A 23,470-nucleotide genomic window follows, 5' to 3' on the forward strand; every position below is an offset into this window, starting at 1 on the left:
TCAAACGGACCCTGTCTATTCTGTATCTTTAATTCTTAAAAGTAGTGTCACAGTAGGATCTATGTTAATGTGGAATTTTAGATACTTGTTTCTGACCTCCTCAAGTGTTGACTAAACCTGGCTTCATTTACTATGTGGCTCATGCATGGAGTTCAGGGTATGTGCATACACTAAAAAAACTACATCGTATTAAGTCCTTACATAGAGAGATTACTTAATATTTTCTGCAGTGAATTCTCTGAAAGTATCCCTATTGTTATTGTAAGCAAAACTAATAGAAAAAGCTCACAAAGTGCTGAGAATACTGATGCTGATGTTTCATGTGAGGAGTGCACACCTTTTTGAAAAGGGTGAAATAGATATTTCAGTCACATATCTCAATTCTTACTTCTCTGGCATACGGAAATAATCCTTAACTAAAATGAGGCCACAGCTGAAAGTTGAAGATGCAGTGACAGTGCCCAGAAAGAAGCAAGGCAGAATTGGAGGAAAAGTCATAGTCAAGTTGGAAGGATCATGAATGACTGGTAAACAGGAAGGCCAAGGAAAATGAGAGAATTCTCTGTGAAGTGTCTCTAATGACCCTGGAAGCATCACTTCTCATATGTGACACTACAGACAAGTTTGAGACCGCTGAAGAGTGAGCGTTCCTTCCACCGGTAGAGTTTTAAAAATTAATTTATGTATCATTTTAAGTACCATTGTTTAACTTGTAAAAAATTAAGGCATCATTGATTAGAGGGACTCAAGAGGGCAGCTGACCCCGTTCCTAGGCAAGGCATCTTGTTGGCGGGAAGAGTTTTCCCTGTTGGAACAGCATCGTGACTGTCGATCAGGAAATGTAAGAAGTAGCTTTGCTAATGTCTGAGGCTACTGCAAATGAGCAAGCTTCTTCAGTGGGTGTCTGAAGAATACAAGAAGCTCTTAGGTCTATGGTAACTCTAAAAGAATGGCAGAGGGACAGGCTGTTAGGAAAGGAGAAGGAGCATGGATTAGGGAGCCAAAAGCAAGTAGTCCATAAGAAAATGCCGAAAATGTTGAAAAAACTGAAATAACCTTTACAGGTGTTAGGACATAATTATGGTATCATCTCATCATAACCATCTATATCATCGATTTGACATAACACGAAAAAATAGTTTATACACTTAAAATCCCACATGTCTGTGAACTTTTTAGATCTGGGCATTTATTACTGTAGCGTTAGGTGCTTTAGTGTTAGGCAGACATGGTTAGTTGAGATGATGAGGAAGACAGAAACGGACAAGTAAAGGAAAGTAACACTTGAGAGGAAAGGAAAGTAATACTTGAAAGAATTCATATTTGCTACACAGAAGCGTTAGGGTTTTAAGAGAGAACGGTACCATAAACGGGGAAAAATAAATACTTTATTGGCAGTTTGATGTAGTTGACCGTGTTTTCTCACTTGTCTGCTCTTGTACTGAGATGAATAGTTGTATTCAATCCTCACTTCTCGAAAGGATTATAGGACTGGCTTGGACTCTAGCAAGGTGAGTAGAGTGTGACTGCAGCTCTGCTACATTGAGGCACAAAGCCCAGTGGTTAAAAAAGCATAGGTTTGAAATCAGGCTTGACCTAGAGTCCTGCGCTGTGACCTCTAAATCACATGAACTGGAACGAGTAGTTTGATTTCTGTGATCCTCAGTTTCCTCATTTATACATGAGGTTAATAATGCTTACCTTCCAAGTTTGTTTGTGGATTAAGGGAGATCTGTGTGAAGTGCTGTGCCTGAGACAGTGATTGTAAATAAACGGTGACTGATGTGAATGGAAATGAGGATGTGCATGATAATGATTTCAGCTTGAAATTAAATGGCTGTGAAGGACAAATGTATACAAAAGACACTCCAAAAAAAGTGACTTACACCACTGAATACAGTATGAAAATCTATTAAATTCTTGCTTGGCAAGTTTTTAATTTCTGTCCCTGTCCAGCATGGAAATCAAAGTTTGTATCAGTAAGGAATAGCAGATTTGACTAAGGACTCTGTGTTACTTACTAATGAAAATCAATGCTACTGCATGACTGTCAAGTGAACCGTAAATTTTAAATTTAAATATTACATTTTCTCTTCTATCAAGTATCATTGCTGAATATAAAGTACCCATAGCAATAGAAGATAATGTCTAATGAATACAGCTTTTTAGAAATCAAATATAAAACGATCAAAACTCCTTCGATTTTTAATGACACCTCATGAGAGAGTGCTCCATCAAATTTGCACTCCTAACAAAAGTATATCTCTGCCTATCTCTTCACAAGTAATGAGGAACCTAGCCTTAGAAGGGACAGATAGAAGTATATTCCAATGAAAAGAAAAAAAAAAGTTATATTCCATCAGAGTATACTTGTCCCCAGTTCCAACAAACATTCCAGAATTTGTGAAAATAAAATGGACTAAAGTAGGCCAGCCTGTTGGGAACTAAACTGTAAATAACCCATTCTTAAAAATGATTGCATTGATGTTACCTATTCATTTCTACCCATAGCTCAGTTTGGAGTGGAACATGTTCCTGAGATGTGAGAGTTGGTTTAGATTAATGAAGTCCCATTGCTCGAGACCTCAAATTCGAACGACTTCCAAGTTAGGACACACAGCATGTTTATGGTCCTGAGTAGCCCAATATTGTGCTCACTTGAATTTATTCTCCATAGCTGATAATGACAAGCAGAATCCAATATACACTTTTGAGAACTTAAAGGCAGGATCACACGGAGATGAGGGGACAACAGTCTGTGTAAGAGATGTATTTGGTTCATGTTACCAAACTTCTTGAAACTCCACTGCTGCGTATTGATTTCCCTCTTTGTATATGTAAACCAGACAGCCATGGAGATCTCAGATCTTGCAGTTGTCAGAGGTCACCTTGTATTTTCAAAGAAAACCTTTTATTATTTTTTTTTCCCCCTAGAACTGGTATTGGTGATTTCATCATCCTAAAATATTTTATTTCTCCCTACTGGTTTACTTGTAATCACCCAGGTTGACTTACCCAGAGACACACAAAACAGGCAGGCAGGTAGACAAACACACGCCTGCCCCTGTGGAGCTAGCGGTGTGATTTCCTCTGCACCCCTCCCTCCTCCCTCTCCCAACCCGCACACACTCACATGTCTTCCTTATTATACTAATGAACATTTCCTCGGTACTCACCCAGCTCTCGCTAGGGTGCTCAGTGGTGTCATTTACAACATATTGAAAAATGAAAACGATATCCTCAGGGGGGCGTAATGTAGGTCTGAAAGGGAAAATACATTCCCTGGCCGGGAATTTCTTAAACATTTAGAGCTGGTGAAGTAGTTGTGTGGAGGTTGGGGAATTTCCCCAGCCTTCCCCACTTAGCCAAGTCAGGCTGAGCTAAGTGAGCCCTACCGAGACGCGCGGGCTTTGGGATTTACCTCTTCAGCCACTGGGAGGCCCTCTGCGTTCCCCTTTCCCCGGTGCCTGGCTGCAATTACTCACTCGTGCAGTGGCACCAGCCTTCCACCAGGGAGCCGCGGATCAGCTCTCCCGCCCGCCCCCTCCCCCCCGCCCCCATCTGCAGCTTGCTGGCTCTCTCTTTCTCCCTCTCTGTCTCACTCTCTCTCTTTCTCTCCCTCTCCTATCGGAGCACAATGAAAGCCTGTGTATCGCCGTGACTCCGGGCAGTGGAGCCAGTGTCAGCAAAGCGGCTAACAACAGACGGGAAAGAGAAAGGAAAACACAAGCTACTTTTTTTTTTTTTTTTTTTTCCATCTATAAAGCGGAGCAATACAAGAGATAGAACCACATTGCTTATTGCGAGTCCAGACCCTCAGATCCACTGGCCGGGGATGGAATGTACAAAAGTGGACAGAAAAGTGGCTGGACATGACTCGGTGCAATTTGCTGGAAGTTTGTAAGTTTGACCATCGTTTGTAAATTACTCTCGGAAGAGTTTGTCTCTCTTGATACTGTGTTAGAATAGAGCCGGGGGTGAGGAAGCGTAAGCGGGAAAGAAAAAAATGTGTTGAAGGATCTCTCTCAGTGGCTAGCGACTTCAGACTGCTTTCATTTAAGGCTAGGAAACCTTAGAGGGAATGAGGATTTTACCGGTGATTGGATTAGCTGAAGAAAAAAGCATGGTCCAAAAGTCCAACTACTGACATTGTTAACAATTGAAAAGCGATCTCCCTCTTTGGGGAGAAGACAACATCCTACAGTACCCCAAAGAGGAGAAAACACCGGAGCAAAGGGAAAGGGAGGAAAAATTAAAAGCCAAAAGACAGTCTGTCTTGATTTTGTGTACATTCTGTACATTGACTTTGAAAATTTTCTGAAACAGCACTTTTTTTCCAACCCGAGGAAAAGTAAAGGCTGCAGGTTACATAGACGTGGTAGAGATGTGTTTCTCTGCAGAAACATCCCCATAAAAATTTTTGTGAAACAACTAGGTGAGGGGGAGTCCAGCTCTCTATTAATACCTCTCTCAATTCCCTTTGCTGTCTGTCTCTGTCTCTGGCTTGACAATCCCTGAATTCTTGCTCTAACCCCCGGATTGTGTGTTTACAAAGTGCCTAGTGGCTCTTGTCAGCGTGGTGGTGGGGGGGAACCCCCCCACCAACTCGGTCCAACTTCTCAAGAGCTGTCAAGTGCAATTAGAGTAAGTTGATAAGGGTTTGTTTCCAGCTAAGCCTCTGCGATTGGTTTCTATTCTGTCTCCTCACCCTCTTTTTACTAACTCCCCTCCCCCACACCTCCACTGCTCCCCCCCCAACCTCTGAAGACCTCTATTCATGTGGCCCTGAACACTGAGCTCACATTGTCAAAAACAGATTTGCCTGCAGTAGCCAGCACTAGCCTCCTTCCACCTCACCATCCCAGAGGCAGCATTGTGTCCAGTAACATGGGGGACACAGCGCCCCCACAGGCCCCCACAGGAGGGCTAGGGGGGGCCCCTGGGGCGGGGCTCCTTGGAGGGGGCTCAGTCACCCCGAGAGTGCACAGTGCTATCGTGGAGCGCCTCCGGGCTCGGATCGCCGTCTGCCGCCAGCACCACCTGAGCTGTGAAGGACGCTATGAACGTGGTAGGGCTGAGAGCTCAGACCGGGAAAGAGAGAGCACCTTGCAGCTCCTGAGCCTGGTACAGCATGGCCAGGGGGCAAGGAAGGCTGGCAAACATGCCAAGGCCACTGCCACGGCTGCCACCACGGCGGCCCCTCCACCGCCCCCTGCTGCCCCTCCTACAGCCTCTCAAGCGGCGGCGACAGCGGCCCCACCGCCCCCACCAGACTATCACCATCACCACCAGCAGCACCTGCTCAACAGTAGCAATAATGGTGGCGGTGGTGGGATCGACGGGGAGCAGCAGTCACAGGCTCCAGCCCCTGGGGACCAGAGGAACTCAGCCCTCATTGCGGTAAGGCAACTGGTTTTCTCGTGATTCTGGCTGTGGTGCGGTGGCCTTTTGTGAGGGTAGAGCGCGCCTTGGCCTGCTGTGGAGTGGACAGCAGTGAAAAGGGCCGAGGCGTTACCTGACTGCCTCCAAGGCCTTTGGGTATGCAGTTGGTAGTCTTACGCATCAAGTTCTGCTGGCGCTCATTCATGGGTCTTCCTGCACTTGCAGGGTATTTCTAAAGCGGTTAAAATCCTGGGTTTCCCACAGGCTCTCTGGGAGTCCAGAGGTGGCTCCAACGCTGGCAAGACCTGAGTGGGCCACTGAGGAAGGCGCCGTCTCACAGACCCTCCTGCTTGGCCAGCCAGCTCTGATTAGGCCCAACAGGCCATTCTTCAGCCTGATGTTCATCAACGCTTTTTCCTTCTTTTCCGATTTCCCCTTCCCTCTTTGAGGTGGCCCCTTCTTGGGTTAAGAGAACATGAGTGGTGATCTAGTCCAACACAGAGAGGTTGCGTGAAGTGTCCGCTCAGTCAAAAGTCAAACTTGGGGGAAACATCCCGAAGACTAGTGAGGCTTCTTCCCTGATTTCCTACAGACTCCCCACTGCCCGCAGCCACACTCCGATCAGGTAGTGCCAGCTGGCGGCATTCATTAAAGGGGGCAGCACGAAGGGGCTATTTACATGCTGTCATCCCAGGAAGTACCTTGTCTTCAGCTGCTCCTGGTGACAGCACCTCAAACCTGAAAGTTCTGATTAAGTTTCTGGCTGGAAGTTCTTCCTCAGAGGCACAGACACACCCCATCCCAGAGGGAGTATCCCTTGAATCATTGGCCCTTGGTGCCCGTCCTGGTCAGGTGACTGCCTGCCGTGTGCCGGCTTCCCCTGTAGCTGCTGGGCCAGTGGCCTCTGGGTAGAAGGTGGAGCCCTGCCCTGCCCTGCAGCCCTGCAGGCTTCCTCCATTTCTGAGGTCTGTGGGGCCCTTGAAGTTCAGTGTCCGCTCCCAGCGCAGCTCCGGTTTGCCCAGGCCAGCCCTGATGAAAGTCAGCAACAGGAAATGGCCATGCAAGCCTAAAAGTACTCAGAAAGCCCAAAGGAGAGGCCACCGCGTTGAACTCCTTTTCCAGAGGAACTGAGAAAGAAGCTTGAGAGACAGGACGTCCTCCAGCCAGGCCTCTAGGATGCTTCTTCGTGGCTCCCCCTTATCCCTGGCCTGGGTCTGTGGTGATGAAGTTTCCAGAAATTCTGGGAGCTAGGATGGTTAGTGGTCTTCTCCCCACCACACACACACACACACACACACACACACGGTTTGCTTGGGATGCCTTGAACTGCCGCTTCTCAGCACCAATTCCAGACAAGCAGGAACTGCTAATACTTACACTGCCCAGTGTGAGCCACTTCATCCTTGAATTCGGTTAACCCGTGGGGTTGTATTAGAGCTTCAAGGCCTAATTCCTTTTCCCTACCACCTGTTCAATGCCCAGCTCTCCCTGGCATTCCCTAGGAAAGCAGTGGGAGTTTGTTTTGTGAAAGAGACGTGCTGAGGTGAATGGGGGTGGGGGTGGGGGAGAATCACTCGAATGGAGAGAAGAATGAGGTTTGTATGTATGTGTGTGTCACTGGCATCTGCAGCCAAAAGTATCTAAATGCCTCGATTGTCCCCAGTAAATTTATAATCTGTCTGCAAGTCTCCCAATAATACCGCTTTGTGTGCTTCACAGTCTCCTGGTAAGTGTTTCTGGGGATGATACAGGGAATGAGGCGCCCAGCCTTTTTCAGTGGGGAAGACCCATCTCTGTCCTGGATGCCAAGACTGGATGTGGCGCTCACATCCCAGCCTCTGCAAGGAAGGTGGCGTGTCTGCTTCTGGCCACGTTCTTTTGATTTTTGCTGCCTTTTTGTGTGGGGGGGTTGGGGACGCACTTTGGGATGCGAAGTGAAACCAAGTTCAGTGGTTATTGCAACCTCACCATAGCAATATCCATGCTGGCGGGGTGGTGAGGGGAACGGTGTCCTGCCTTTCCCGACTGGAGGTTTACCGCTGCAGAAGCCAAAGGTGGCTGTTGTACCACTCCTGTTCTAAGAGAGACTCTGATTTCCGCCTCCTAACCACCAGCCATGTCCTAAAACATGGCCTTGGAGGAGGCCCCCCTCCGGGCATGGTGATGATGCAAGGGTGCCACATGAGTTAGGAATAAAAAGACCAGTTTATTTCTAACGGTTGCTCTTTCACTGAAAATGGGTGGCATAGCCAAGGTTGATCCACCACCCCCACCCCCCCATTTGGTTATTGGAAATTCCCTTCTCCACTTTAGCTTCTAAATTTGGAGTTTTGTTACTCAGCATGGTGCTCTGAGATGGTGATGCAAGTTGTGTACTAACCTGATAACATTGTGTTTAGAAGGGAGGCCTGGGTATTTGGGAGTGATTCATCTACAGGTCCCACTTCACGCGGGCTCCTCTTATTTTCAGAAACACTTAATTTAAGGGAAATTTTGCACAGAATAAGTGTTAGGATTCTTTCTTAATTTTATTGCTGTGGCTGTAACCGGATTTATTTCTGTCTGGGTGTGCTGGATGTATCACTTTCATAGTTCATTTGTATGTCATAAGTGGCCATAAAGGTCCTTTGGAGGAAGAGAGAGAATATTGATCATCTGAAACCACACGTGCACTGCGTCCTCAGCTGAAATCTCTGTATGCTGCATGCCTGCTTGACTGTAGTCAGTTATATCTGAGTGGGTAAAAGGAGGACTTGTGGTCCATGGGGTAGCGTTGACTGGAAGGTTGTTATACTGCGAGAAATATATAATGTCTGAGTTTTCTCAAGAGCTTGAATTTCAAGAACAATGCAAGACTAACCTCCAAGCCGGTTCTAATTCTATCCACATCGAGAGCCTAATTCTGCAGCCCTTACTCAGCCAATGTCTTCATTTAGCGCAAGTACAAGTTCAGGGGAAGCCCCATTGCTGCAGAGACTGCAGGAACAGGGCCTTTCGGAGGGCCTGGATTATAGGGCTTTGAGCAGATCTGCATTTCTAACCACTTGGAGCAGGCTGCAGGCACTAAATCATCTTCTGGTGAAGTATGTTTGAATCTTTGAATGAACTGTGAAACTGAATAATTGTTGGTCCATGGAACAGTAAGGTTTAGAGCTTCTGCGGTTCATTATTAATCTTTCCCTTTTGCCTGAGACAGGCTCTTTTTTCTGTTGCATAGACTGTGTTGCTAGGATGGATAGATAAGTGGTTCCAAGTCATCTTTGGCTTTAGAGATTATCTTTTCTCTAATGTAGTGTAGAGGAAAGAAAGCAGATCAGACAAGGAGTCTGCGTCCTCGGTTCTGTGCCTGCTTGATCACCAACCAGCTGGGTGACCTAGGACAAGTTAGTTAGCAGTCATCTGTAAAACAGAAAGAACAATATTGCTGTCCTAGCTTGTTGAGAGAACCAGATGAGCGTGTGTTTCTGAATAGGCTTTGGAAAGAAAAAATAAAGCACTGCGGAAATGCAAGGCGTTATTACTAGTATTACTAATAATAAACCACTAAGCAGCGAATCATAATACCAGTTTTTCCAGGGATTAAAAGTATACTTAAGCTTTCAGTTGTCTGTTTTAAATGGTGAAATAGCTTTTATTGTAAATAGAGGGATTGGTATTTCAAATTTAGTGCTGCCAAGATAAAACTGAGTTATCAGTGTATTTAAGTGCTCCTGAAGGTCCCCGGGAAATCCCAGTTAAAATGTGCATTGTTGTGAAAGTGATTAGGGTCTTTGGGTGCATGTCCTTTACAGGCCCCTGCATGGACCAGAGCAGCTTTGGAAAGGTGTGCCCACCAGAGCATCTAAGGAGCATTAGAAAAGTCGTTTGCACCAATGGCATGGGAAAGTTAAATATTTTGTCAACAATAGTCTAAAATGTTAATTGTTAGCTTAAGAAAGTCAAACAGGTTAAATCATTGCCAGAGTTCCCTGGTTATTTTTAACTGATGATACTCAAGTTTCTAATTGACAATTCACAATCTGAGAGCTGTAAGTGGGGGATTGAGAACAGGAACAGTTCATTGGCCAGATCTGGGTGTCTGTAGCTGTCTCCATGATAAATAACCTCCCCAGCACAGTGATAGGAGTGTGTACATTATTTATATATGCAGCCATCATTTCCTGAAGAACTGACTCTATTTTTGTTCTGTTTTCCAGAACAAAGTAATAAAGGGAGAGTTCTTATCTATCCAGGACCTTCCTACTACTTCTTTCAAGTAAATATAATTATCAGATCTCACAAAGCAAACGAGTTCAAGTGGAGAGAGAAGTTGGTGCAATCCTTTATCAAAAATGGACAGAAAGCTTGCTTTGACAGCAAGGGCTGTTATTATGTCAACTACGATGCCTCGCTTGTTTGGGTCAGTGTTTGTTTCCAGAAGGCATGTGTGTTCTTTGTTAGGTGGTGTTTTCTAAACCTTCAAGTTCTGCACCTTACAGTTTAATACTGTGTGGCTCCCCTCTGCCTGTAAACCTTTTGTGAGTACAAACATGGGTTTTCCGATATTCCAAGACACGATAATTAAGTACGACTAAAAGAGTGGCTGTGATTAGCTGTTCTTGATTTTAATAGTTGTTGTTGTGTGTTTGTTTTTAGTATTTAATCTCAAAAAGCCTGGACGGAAATTTTAAACAATCCTCAGTGCTGCCACGCATGCAACTAAGCCATTTTGAATGGATTCCACAACTTCCTTGTTCTTTAATCCTGTCCCTTATATATGTTCATAGGCTGGATCGTGTTTAGTGAAAACAATTCCAAATTCTTTCTTCTGCATTTTCATGCTAATTTCCCTCACACCCTCACAGGCTCTGTGGGAGAATAGACAGAAATGCAGCTAAAGACATAGACCCCTGCTCGCTCACCAGTCTAGTGGGCAAATGAAGACCACGTCAATAAAGTAACAGTAAAAGCACCAGCTAGGTAGAATGGACCAAAACTGGTGTAGAAAATCAGAAGAAAAGAGGAGTAAATATTTATTGAGTCCTAGAATGTACCAGGCACGTTTATTTTATATTTTATGTAACGCCTTCAAAAAATAAAAATAAAAAATACCCAGTGAGCAAGCAACATTGGCCCCACTTCACAAATAAGGAAACTGAGGCTTAGAAAAACAGTAAAAGGAAGAATTTGGTGCATAGATTTTCCATTTCATCCTGTGTTCAGATCCCATTTCACACCTGCTGGCTTTATGAGCTTGGGGAAATAATGTTATTCTTTTTGGGCATTGGTAGCATCATCTGGATAACAAGCCTTGTGTTCTTTAGCAGAGTGGTCAACACCGGGCCTGACACACAGTAGGTACTCAAAACGAGAGTACTGTTAACGGTTGGTGGGAGAGAGATTCAACCCCAGGCCAGGGGGAGCTTTGTGTGGGTCACCAGCAGGGCCTGGGGCTTGGGGGTGGGGAGAGTGCCGAAACGTGGAATGGGGTAGCTGAGTGAAGATGGGTGTGAACGTGAGGTGTGGGACAGAGCAGAGCCTGACTGACACGGTTGGGTGTGAGTAGTGGAGTGGCGGGGGAGGGCAGGTGGGGCTGATCCATTTCCTGGAGGGTCTGAAGCTCTGGAAAGAGTAAATCAGTAGCCCTGGAAAATGGTAGAGCAAGGAGGGCTCAGAGGAGTCAGCATCTCTGAAGCAATAATAATCCTTCATACACTTGAAGACAAGTATTACATTTCCCCTCCAGCAGCCTCTTCTCATAGCACATTGCCTAAGTGTTCTGTATTACCTATCTTCAAGTCCCTTGAGCTGCTTAATGCCTTGCTATTTACACACTTCTCTTATTCCCAGTGAGTTATATACAGCATGACATGGCCTTTGGCATTGAAAGGAGATGGTTTTAAAAGCGCACTAGCTAGACACAGAAGAGAAACTACAAGAGGCATAACCAACTACAGACGTCTCTCCTCCCGGGCTCCCTAGGCCTTCCAGTGCCAGTAAGAATTGCCCTGTGGGTAAAAGTGTCTTCTCTTGATGTGTAAACTTATCTTCCCAACAAATGAGTTTGCTTGTTTATGAATTTGGAAACGGTCTTTTCATTAAAAAAAAAAAAAAATGATGATGATGAGCAGAAACTTATGAGAAGCTGTGACTCCAGATAGCCTTTGAGATTTACTTACCCTCCTGCTTGCTTGCTTTTTAATGCAGATGTGTTCCGTAGCTTTACCTTGCCCTAAGGCTCAGTTTCCCCTATTTGGTCCATGTTCACAGGGCACGGGGAAGGCACCTGATGGACTAGATGGCAGAGGAGAAAAGCCAAACACTTTCTTCCCTCCTTGACTGAAGGCATGATGTCAGGATGCTGACCATGGCAAATGGGCTCTCTCTCTGTGGCTGCCAGCTTTGACCCTTCCCTATGCTTATCTGAGGGGCAGATGCGAAAGAATCAAAGCTGTTCCATTTCCTTATGGAGGGGATGAACAGAGATGATCACATGTTGTCCACAAGTCTTGAAAAAGGCCAGAGAGTTGGGCCCTACCTTAGCTGAAGGAATGGCTGTGAAAATGGGCAAATACCAATATTTACATGTACTGTGCTCTCCATGAGTCTTAATGATTTTAGCAAAGGTCCTGAAATTTTATATCAAGATTGTGGACATGGGAGCTATGTAAAGTTTGAAGGAATTATCTCTTAATTCAACAAAGACTGGTTTTGCAGTAATTCTGTGGCATGAAAGTTCATGTATCCGTGATGAGCAATTTGATATAGCCTTTGCCCTCTTAGTATTTACAGCTGAAAGGGGTGGGGATAGGGTTGGAAACAGAGGTGTGAAAGTTGGCTTAAGGAGGCAAGGCGGCATTTTTGCCGTTAAGAGCCTGGGATCAGGGGTGAGATTACCTGGTTTCACATCACAACCCCACCACTTGATAGCTATGTCTTCTTGATTCCATTGAACTCTCCCGCCTCAGTTTCCTCAGCTGTAAAATGGAATGATAGTATTAGATCGACTTCAGGTTGTTGATTAAATGAGGTTAATTGCCTAGCACCTGGTAGAGTCTCAGTAAAATTTTGCTGTCGTTATTAATGTGAAAAGGGACATACCTGAGTCAGATTCGTGGTTGTTTCCAGCTCAGGAGTCCATCATCAGAATGTGTCAGAGATGTTTTGTGGGAGGCCATGACTTGTCTCTTTAATATTAATTAAAACAGTTAGTGATGGATGCCATATCATCCAGTTTCCCTAAATAGTTTAATATGGAGATGTCATCTGGGATAGATTTACATTTCCCTAGCATGGGTTCAATAGTGTTCTTCTTGAGAATAGGATCAGTTAATATCTTTTCCATTCCTGGGATTTGAGGACCTCTGATCTAGAACTTGACCAGAGTGTTTATGTGACTTCTTCTGGAACAGAGGCTGGGTCTCCATTCAGTTGCCTCACAAATGTGGCACATAGGCTTTGTGGGTAAATGAGAAATTTAAGCCGTCCATTGAGAGTTTGGAATTGTTAGAACTGAGGAGTCCAAATTTACCAACTTAATTGAATTATTAATTCAGACTGATGAATAATTCTTAAGTGAATCTGGTCACAGAGTCACAAAGAGTTAGAGGCTCCCTGCTGTGGAGATTTAAAATTCTGCTTTTGAAAGCCAGATCCCTGGCTCAAGTCGCTAAGGAATCCGTGAACTCAGTGCCACTGCAGATGAACGGCGGCGGCAGAGTTTGTCCTCTCCCCAGCCCGGACCTGGAGTGTGTGCAAAATTTTACACCACGATATGATCCTGAGCTGAGAATCTCTTCTTTGCTCAGTACCCCTTGAAGGTTGATTCCATAAGAAACAGGACGACGATGTTGCCGAGGCTTCAAAGCAAGCTCTGGAGAGGATAATTCTTAATCCAAAACATGACGTTTCTCTGAGGAAGTGACGGAATAAGAATAGGAATCATCTTGGGTGGATGATGTTTGGACACGGGTGGATTTATTGGTTCTAACTCAGAGCAAATAATGTAGTCAAAAAAATTTTTTTGGTAGTGTGTTTATTCCACATCGTTTAAACTTAATCCCCCTTGTCCTCTTGAAGCATAATATTCTTGGGAAATGTAGTGTCAAACTCATGCCAAGTTTGTTTTGTTTTATGCTGTTTTCACAGCATTCTTGCTAACTGAGTTGTCGTGGCAGGTCTGTATGTTGATAGAGAATCATTAACATTGTCGTTTTAAAAATTCTCTTCTGTCAGAAATGTGGCCGAATTTTATTTGTGGACCTTTCCCAGCAACACTGATATCTGTCACCCGCGTGAGGCCTGACACCTCAAATTTCCTCAGTGTTCCACAAAGTTCTCTTCAGGTGGTTCTGATGGATGTGAGTGGAAAGTTAATTACGTGCCTGGGTTTGGTTTTGTTTGTTTTGGGTTTTTTTTTTTTTTTTTTTTTCCTCTTCAGAAAATTTGCTTCAGGCAAAAGTTTGCTACCACTTCTAATAACTTGCCAGGAGTCTTTTGGACACATGGTATAATCTCTTAGAGCCATGGTAACCGAAGTGCAGAGAAGTGGCTTAATTGAATACGGTATGTACCTGCACTGTGTCTTCGGAATGATGATTGCCTTACCGAAATGAATGTACCCTGCTCATTTCTGGAGGTCTCTAGAGTCTAAATTATGTAAAAATAAAAGCATTCCCTGGCTAAGCAGCTGAGAAACTAAGGTTTTTGTTGCTGTTGTTCACCTAAGTGGACCGATACTTGCTGAACCAGCTAAGGCTTGCTCATTTGATTGCCACACCGCACCGTGTAATTTCAGACAGCAAAAAGTATGTGCTGGTGGTATTATCCCATTTGGTTGTTTCACAGAGGTGTTGAAAAAGTACAAAGTACAAACAGAAGAGTAAACAGGAAAGAGCAGCGGTCCTCCTGACGGAGACAACAGGCAGAGGCAATGGTTCAGTGAAGTTTTGCGCCCAAGTCCTGGAGCCACCGCACCAAAGAGAGCTTCCTTTTCTCACTTAGATTCTTTGCATGTGGATCTGTTTGCAGGCTCAGGCCCCCAGAGAGAGATTCTGAGCTGTCTTTGTGCTAAATTAAACATTAGTTTTCTCCTTGGGAACTTGATCTTCCAGAGATCAGGCAACAATATCTTTCTGAGAGAGCTCCCAGCTAAGCACTTCGCTCAGGAAGAGACCAGCTCATGAGCCTTTTCACCTCCACTGTCTGCTTAGCTGCTATGAGTGTGTGTTGCACGGGAGTTGTCGTGGCTAACCCGGTCTAGAAGCCCTCAGAACAAGGACTTGTACTCTCATCCTTGGTGTAATGCAGAGGTACCCACGCTGACTTAGCATATAATCAGTGGAAATGGCCAGAATGGCACCCAGATCATGGAGAATTTTAGCCAGGCATAATTTTTCTTTGCTCACTGCCTCGCAAATTCCGCACCCACAACAATGAAAGGGAGTATGTCAAATAGAAGCCATCTCATTTCTGGCTGTGTCTCATCTCCATCCTGCCCAACTCCCAGGAGGGCTAGTTCATATTGATCTGAAAATAGGACACTAGTCTATCAATTCATAGAGCAGCATAAGCCCTTAAAAAACAGACAAAACCCTCTACTCACAGATGAAACAATTATAGCCCATCTGAAAGAGTAGTAGAGGCAGGACTAGAACCCAAGTTTTCTATTCCAGATTATTGAAAGTTATCCTTTTATTAAGGACTTTTTCTAAATCCATAAAAAACAACAGGGGCAGTTTAGGAATTTTTGTTAACATTTTGGTAGTAGAAGGACCATGGAATTTAGAGCTAGTAGATGGTCTTTTAAATGATCATAATGATTCCATCCCGCAGGCCCCCATTGTAGTGTGACTTTACCACTCCTCCCATCCAAAAGTAGATGCTGTTTCCCCCCTTGAATCACGAATGGCCTTGTGACTTGTTTTGAGCGATAGTATTGGACAGAAGTAACATTGTGCTCCTTGTAAAGCCCTCCTGGACTTAAAATGTGTTAAGAGGATAAGTCTTACAGTGTTTTTACCACAAATAATAATAAGAAAAATAAAGAGGGCAGGAGAAAACTTTGGGAAGTTGGGAAGTGATAGGTAGGTTTATGGCCTCAATGGTGGCAATACTCTCACAGGTATACACCTATCCCCAAATGTCTAGCGTTGCATATGTTAAATATGTACTGCTTTTTCTGTGTCAATCGTACCTCAGTAAAGTGGTTATAAAAAATAAGCTTCGGTGGCTCAGTCGGTTAAGCATCTGATTCTCAGTTTCGGCTCAGGTCGTGATCTCACTATTTCGTGAGTTTGAGTACCGTGTCGGGCTCTGTGCTGGTGGTGCGGAGCCTTCCTGGAATTCTCTCTCTCTCCCTCTCTCTCTGCCCTTCTCCCACTCTCACTGTCTCTGTCTCTCTCAAGTAAATAAACTTTGAACAAAGAAGCAAACAAATAAATAATAATTAAGATAAAAGAGAAGCTTTGGGGAACCCTGAGGCCACCATATAAAAGAGCTGGTGAGCCAGTGGGAGGATGACTGTCCACATGCAGACGAGCAAGGGACCCCTTGGCCACTGGCCACTGGCCAGCACCAACTGCCAACATGAGAGGGAGGCCACCTCGTGGCAGCCAGTCCTCCATGCGGTCTTACAAGTGAGTGAGCCCAGGTGAAATCAGCAGAGAAACCACCCCGCCAGCCTAGAGAATCACGGGAAATGTCACATCGTTGCTTTCAACCAGAAGGTTTTGGGGTGGTTGGTAACTTAGCACAGGTTAACTGAATGCCAGCTCGAAAACCCTAGCAGGGGCAAGGGTTCCGCCTCTTTAGATGCGCTACCCCAGGACTGGTTACTCCACATCTTTGAGACTCATTTCCTGCTTTTCTATGATAATACAAACGATCTCAGGGGTCTTGAGGATTAAGTGAGATAATACATGAGAGCACCTAGCGTGTGGAGCTTCACAAACATTGTTTTCCCAGCTTCCTTTTTGTCCCTTCGCAGTGTGCTCTAATTTGAGCCCCCGCCTCTGTCACCTCACTGTCACCTCATGTGCATCAGCATTCTCAGAGGCTCCCCCAGCCCCCTGTTCCTCTGAACAGCAATTTATTTTTTCCCTCCCGGATGATGGCCTGGTGCTGTCATTCCTCCTAACTACCAAATTTCCAGCATTCTTGTTCCGCCCCAGGGAACACATCTGCCTTCGGTAGTCCACCCTTAAAATAGAAAAGGGTTAACCTCATAAAGATGTCACTCCCCTTGTACTGCTGTGCTGCCCTTGGGAGAGTCAAACAGCATAGCAAATCTAGATGGGCAATGTAATTGCATTCGATCTTCTAGGTCACAGAAGACTTTGCTGGCTTCAACAGTGTATAGGGGGAAAGTGAGCATATTCAGTCTTGAAGAGCAGTGTTTCTGAGCTCACTTTCTTTTTGTAGCAAATTATTCTAAGTCCCTCATTTTTTTTCCATCTTACCCTTTACAATAAGTGAATAAACAAAGAGGAAGTGATATAGTGACACTATATCATACTTGCTGTACTTATCAGCGCTATAGTAAGAAAGGACTGGCCTAGGAATTGGATGTCGAAGGTCCTAGTGTTCCCACTGATCTTAGCTGGTAGGGCAGCTTAGTTCAGTCGTTTTACCTCCCCGGCACTTAACTTTCCTTCTTGGAAAAACAATAAAGGGCATTTGGTGAGTGGCTTGGATCACCTCCCAGGCCCCTTTTGGGTGCATACACTTTGAATAAGTTCCCTGATATTTCACTTTTGTTTTTCACAGCTCTATCTCTCCTTAAACGTATCTGTTAAGAAGAACTGAAAGGAGGAGAGGCGACAAGGGTGGGAATGTGTTGTTGTTTTAAGGGAAATACTAGTGAGGAGAGTCTGAAGTAATGTTGGGAACAAGGTCCAGCTGTGACGAAGGGCGAGCGAATAGCCCTGTTAATTGCTTAATGTTCTTCCTGGGAGTGATGGACAAATCACTCCATTTCTGACCTTATTTGTTGGGGTTTAGGGTTCCAGTATGAAAAACACGGTTGTGGGCCTAGCGTCTGATTCATTACCTTTATTTTCAGAGGAAGTACTGTTTTGTTTTGTTTTTTTGTTCCTCCCCAGATTATCCCAGCGACACTTGGAACATTTCTGTGGGTAAAGAAGATTCCCAAATGAGTACCCCCTGTGAAATAATTCAAGAAATATAAAATGAGAAATGAAAAGGAAAGTATTCTTTACAGCCTTCCTTGCTTAGGAACTGACTAGTCTTGTCTGTCTCTCTCTCACATACACACAGTTGCAAAGTGCAGATTAATGGATGGGATTTTATATGTGTTACCACTTCATTTTAAAAATATGTTTCTGCTTTAAAGAGGAACTACAAAAGAGAGTCACTGAGAAACTGGTCTGGGGGAGGGGAATTCAATCCACTGCCTCTTTTTTTTTTTTTGTTCTTATCACTAAAACCCTAAGCAGAGAGTGTAATCACCTATTTCCCAAGGGCAGCCCTAAGCCCTTAAAACTCAGATCTGTTTAGGGATTTAATGGGACTGGGGAAAAAAAGGAAATGCACAGTATCTGCTCCAAACAAGTCAACAAAGGAAAATATACCCAACCAAATATTAATCTGGAGGATTTCTCTGATAGCACCATTCCCTCCCTCCCTATCTCTTGATTTAGTTAGAGCACAAATCTCCAAATTGCATCTTTATGATTCCCTGAATCTTTGGGGTCTATGGATCCCATCTTGGGCTCCAGGCCAGGCCAGTGCATTTTCTTTCACAACACAAGATGTAACTAGCAGGAAGCCAAAGGGTCATTTGGTTGTGGTTGTCCTTGTATTTTCTTTCCAAGGTAGACACACTCAGTTTCATTGTTAGATTACTTAGAGATGGTGACTTTTTTCTACTAACTTCTAAACTCCTTAACTTTTCTTCTAAGATTTTTTTTTTTTAATTTTTAGATGAATTTGCCATTGGTATGCCATTGGTATATGCCATTTGTCTTGGTATTATGCCATACAACATTGCTTTTCTTTTAAAAAATACTAAGATAAGGGAAGTCAAGTTGACTTTCTTTTCCAATAGATTGAGTCTTTTACTTAACAAATGTACCCCAAATCCCCATCACACACACGTGTGTGCATGCACATGCACACACACCCGCCACATACTTTTTACTATGGTTATTTTTAGTATATACAGACCTAAATCAGTTATGTGGGTGACTTCAGAGAAAATGGAATAAAGAAATACATTAAAGAGTATGGGAAAGAAGATAAGTTTTAAAGGAAATTGCTCCAGGAGACAAGAGTATACCAAATTTCAGAACTAGGAAAGAGAGCTTTGTATCACAGTGGTAAGTGTGGAGTGACAAGGCACCCCCATTCTGGTCCAAGTTTTACCGCTAACTAACAGAATGACCTTGTGGCCAGTCACTCCTCCTTTGCTTTTTCATTTCTCCATCTGCAACCCCAAAGGGTTGGATTCCTCAGCACTTCGCTTGGCTGGATTATTCTTGTCGTACGGGATTCGGCTCAAATGTCACCTCCTTGGAAAGACCTCCCTGGCTAGCCTAACTCATGTACACACATGATTGATCTCTCTTTCTCTCTCTTCTTCCCCTATCACTTTATCCCACTACAGAAGTGCTGTTGTCTTTATAACTTCTATCATTGTCTGAATTTATGTTGATTCCTTGTTTATTGGTGCATTTCCTATCTTTCCTTGCTGGGATGTAAACTCCGTGAGACCAGGAAGCTTGTCAGTCTTGTTCACTACATGTGTCCTAGCCCCTAGCAGTTCGTGGAACATTTTGGATCCTCAGTAAATATCTGTTGAATGAATGACCAGATCAGTGGCTTTTAAACTAGAGATGTCTTATGAGTCTTTTAGGAATGGAAGTATGAAAGGAGAGGGAAGAACATGTGGTTGGCCTCCAAAGTCTCCACTCCTGTTTGATTAAACTGTTTGATAAAACTGCAAGGTTTTAATCACTCTATCTATCTATCTATCTATCTATCTATCTATCTATCTATTAAGGCATATTTGTAGATATAGGTATAGATATGCTTTAATGTGATTAAAAACATGGTTCAGTGCTACAATCGTTTGAAAGATACAAGACCATGATGATTATTTATGATTTTTCCCAGATTGGAATTTGAAAGCCCAGCCTCTCATCAGTAGGAAACATTGGTATAAGGAAAAGGATGATGGACTAGAAGTTACATACATCGAGTGACTACCGTATGCCAGGTCCTGTGTCAGTCCCTAGTGCCACACAGGAGAAACACAGTTCTTATTTGATGGAGTTTATATTTTAATGGGGAGGTAGGGGAGGACAGTGTCAACAAACAAAGGAATGAGATAAAGTTAACTAGGGATATGTGCACAGCTCTTTGTTCCTTGAAGTGGCCGGTTGGAGATTGATTTGGATTAATTAAAAAGAAGCAAATCTGGGAAACACTTCAGGAAGTAGAGAGCGATTAACTGTAAACAAGCAGCTACCATCAGAATAGGAGATGGGCTCCTTTGTCAGGGCCTGGACAGCTGCCTGCACAGTGGACTGGACCTGTCCAGGCAGTGTGCTGCTTTGGCCAGTCTGTGCAAATTCTCCTAGGGAGGAAGGTGGTCATATCAGCATCTTCTGTGCCTTGGAACTATTGTCATCATTATGTTAGAAGTCATTGAGGTTTGAGAATTAAAGAGAAACTACTGACAGGCACCTTTTGAGGAAGAGAATATTGTCCCTCCTTGACAATAGAAAACAAATTGTCAGGAAATTAGCATCAGGACTAAAAGGAGTTAGAGGCATGGTAGGTTCTCGGGAGGCAGGCCAAGGCAGAAACAGGCATTTGCAATCGTCACAATAGTATCATCTTACATGTACACAACCCATATATTGCCCTCACAGAAACCCTATGCTATAAATAAGACAAGTGGAGCTTTTTAAAAATTTTGGTATATGGGAAACAGACTTGGGAGAAGTCAAGAAATGCTAATAATATCTTACTTTTGAATAATAGATTTGCAGTTTACAAAGTTCATACTCACATATTATCTGAGTTTGTTCTCTGGGGTATTATTACACCCATTTTAGAGAGTGATGAGGGACTCAAACTGGCCTACACCAACTCCACTAGTGAGCAATGATTTACCCTCCTGACACCGGGGTCTGTCTGTGTAGGGCGCACAGCAGCCACACTTGAGTAGCTGAGCCCCAAATACATCACTGAACTTGCATCTAAGATGAGGACATTGAATGGCTTGCACTCCCAGAAGCATACCCACACATAATTTGAAGCAATGACTCTTCTAGAAAGAATGGCAATCATGAATGGAATGAGGATGTCAGACACCCAGGGCACATCAAATCTAGAATAAGGGAGGCTGAAAAAAGGGAGTCTTGTTTTTTATTTGTTTCTTTTTAAAAATTTATTAGTTTGTAAGAATACAAGGCAAGGTGAGAATATTTTTTTAATTTATGAAAGCCCACACTTTCCCACCCATATTTCTTGTGGATCTAGTGAGCCAACTCATAGGTCTGGGAAGAGAGGGCTACAAGGTTGTTATGAATAGAAACTTGATCTTGAATCAAAGAAGCAGATTTGTCTCTGTAACCGAGATTGGTCTAAGTTTTTCTCCATGCTGTTGCTTATTTTGGAATGCGTATCTTAGATGGAACTTAAGGGAGAGACTTGCAGCTCTTTGCTGAAAAGTAATTTTTCCTATCCAAGTTGAATCTGTTTTTCATGCTGATGGTTGTTCTCTCATTACCTGGAGAAAATGCAGGAGTTCGTAATTGATGGGATTTCGCTTCAAAGTGGAGATGTACCCTATTTATCTTTGTATTTCTAGGGCCTACATTAATGCCAGGTATCTAGTATGTAAGCGTTTTGTAAATGTTTGTTGAAATTGAACTGTGGTGAGCATGAATTTTTAAAGGACCCCAATCCTTTACATTTCTGTGACTAAATGTATCATACACCAGATGTGGAACACTGATCTTAAAGATATCCTTCTGGTTCAGCCTTTTTTTTTTTTTTTTTTTTTTTAATCACATTCATTGGGTCATCTGGGTGGCTCAATCAGTTAAGCGTCCAACTCTTAGTTTCCGCTCAGGTTGTGATCTCGTGGTGTGTGAGTTCAAGCCCCACCTTGGGCTCTGCACTGTCAGAATCCCCTACTTGGGATTCTCTCTCACCCTCTCTCTGCCCCTCCTTCCCTCTCAAACATAAATAAACACTTAAAAAAAAGAATTATAAAAATCACATTCATCAAGTGTTTAATATGTCAGGCACTCTTCTAAGTATTTCTAGAATATTAACTCATGTGTCCTCACAATCACATGATGAAGTAGGTACAATCTTATTTCCATTTGACAGATGAGGAAGGAACCTGCCTAGGTCACTCAGCCATGAGTGGTGGAATCAGGATTTGAACAGAGCAGGTTGATGCCACTGCCCATGTGTTAGTCATGGTTTTCTACTGCACGTAGGAGAAGGTCATTACACAGGTAATATCAGACTCCAGCTCACACATGACCCAGGCCTGAGTTTGGAAGCCAAGTGCAACAAGACATTTTGAAGTCAATAATGATTAGAGCTAACTCATTGTCCAAGGTGCAGATGAAATTCAGAATGAAGGTCTAGGGGCTACAGATTACTCCTGACACAGTTTCCAGCCTCCCATTTTTTCAAGAGGTGAAACATACTGGAACATGTAGAGTCTATGAGTGATAAAAAGGTTTTGACTTGCATTCCGGAGTAAGTTGGTAGTAGTCATCTAGAGGGCTGTGAGGAGGATCCTAAGGTGATATCCAAGCTTGGTAGGAAGAGGGCCATGGTGGTTCATTATTGATACCTGCTGTGGGCAGAGAGAAGGCAACATGGCCGACAAGTCCCTGGAATGGATTCTTCAGGATCAGGAATCCAAATGTGGGAGATCTTGAATGTAGATTCCTGCTGAAATATTAACTCGTTCCATGGAGGAATGCATCAAGATCTGATTACGCCACTTTATAAAGTTAGGCTTAAATAGGTTAAATAAGTTGTGACTTTAAGTTGTAAGTGCCTTGAAGACATGTAAGTTCCTTAAAGACATTCTAACCTTTGTTGTCTCTGAGAGCTCAAAGAAGGTGACTGAATTTTTTTTTTTTTTCAGTATTTTATACAGTGCTGTGCAAACTCAGCTTCATTTCCTCCCTGACTTGCAGCCTAAGCTCCTCTTATGTGGAAATTCTGAAGATACAATTATTCATGCTCAGTGTTCTGAAGGAGCCCATTTTTGGTAGAAACAGAGACAGACACAGTATAGAAATGGGAAAATGATGCCCCAAGCTTGAGATCACCAGAGCTTTCTTTTGGGAACCAAATTCTGCTATAGCTGCCTTTGAAAAAAAAAAAAATTAGCAAATGCGTACTGAGGTATGATGTCCAAGCCCCACTTTAGGGACCGGGAATGGAGTAGTGAAGAAGACAAGTTCTGTGCTCTCTTGGGAAACACTTCCTTAACAATAGCTTCCTTTTACCCTAGAAGGTAAGTGATAGGGCATCTTGATTATGTGAACTCTCTGAATTGAATGCAAAATTTTCTTTGACAGCATATGTGCATTTTCAATGTGGACAAATTTCAATGTGGAGTTTGTCAGGTTCTCCAAGGATTCAAGGGCCAAAGAACCCTGAGGGTGAGGCTTGTGGTGGTGGGAAGAAGAATCCACCAAATCTAGGGCTAGTGTAATTCTTCACACAGAGTAACCAGTATTTCCCCAGTATTTCCTTTCTTCCTGTATCCATTCACTCTAGTTTCAGGAGTCTGAACAGAAAGCACACGTAGCTTTCTTCATATGCCTAATGTATTTCCTTTACCTCGGACTTTTGTTGCCTGTTTTGTTATCGATGTATTTTCCTCTTTTCTCCAAGGCCAGTAGCCCTCAAGTAGCAGCTGACCTCTTTGTGTTCTGTTCTGCACTTTTCTTTGGAGCCCAGTCCAGCAATTTTTTCACTTTGTTTTTCAGTGACCTCCCACCATTTTGAAGCCTCTTCCCCCCCCCCACCTTGACCTCTAACTCCAAATTTATGTCTCCATGTCATTGTGGGGAACCTCTCGGTGAGAAGGATAAAGCAGAAT

At 43.6% G+C, this 23,470-nt stretch overlaps 1 protein-coding gene across 2 annotated transcripts in view; it reads left to right on the top strand.

Moving 5' to 3' along the window:
- The first annotated feature begins 3,540 nt into the window (after positions 1-3,540).
- The window catches only part of MAML2 (mastermind like transcriptional coactivator 2), a 348,778-nt gene continuing 328,848 nt past the window's right edge, over positions 3,541-23,470 (top strand). The window contains exon 1 of one of the 2 annotated variants that reach the window (XM_045483545.1): positions 3,541-5,400. In XM_045483545.1, coding sequence (XP_045339501.1) covers positions 4,888-5,400 — 513 coding nt within the window. In that variant the 5' untranslated portion in view covers positions 3,541-4,887. The remainder of the gene's footprint in view (positions 5,401-23,470) is intronic. The other variant, XM_045483546.1, reaches the window with a different exon arrangement.

The sequence above is a fragment of the Leopardus geoffroyi genome, chromosome D1, assembly GCF_018350155.1.
Source record: "Leopardus geoffroyi isolate Oge1 chromosome D1, O.geoffroyi_Oge1_pat1.0, whole genome shotgun sequence".
Classification (NCBI taxonomy): domain Eukaryota; kingdom Metazoa; phylum Chordata; class Mammalia; order Carnivora; family Felidae; genus Leopardus; species Leopardus geoffroyi.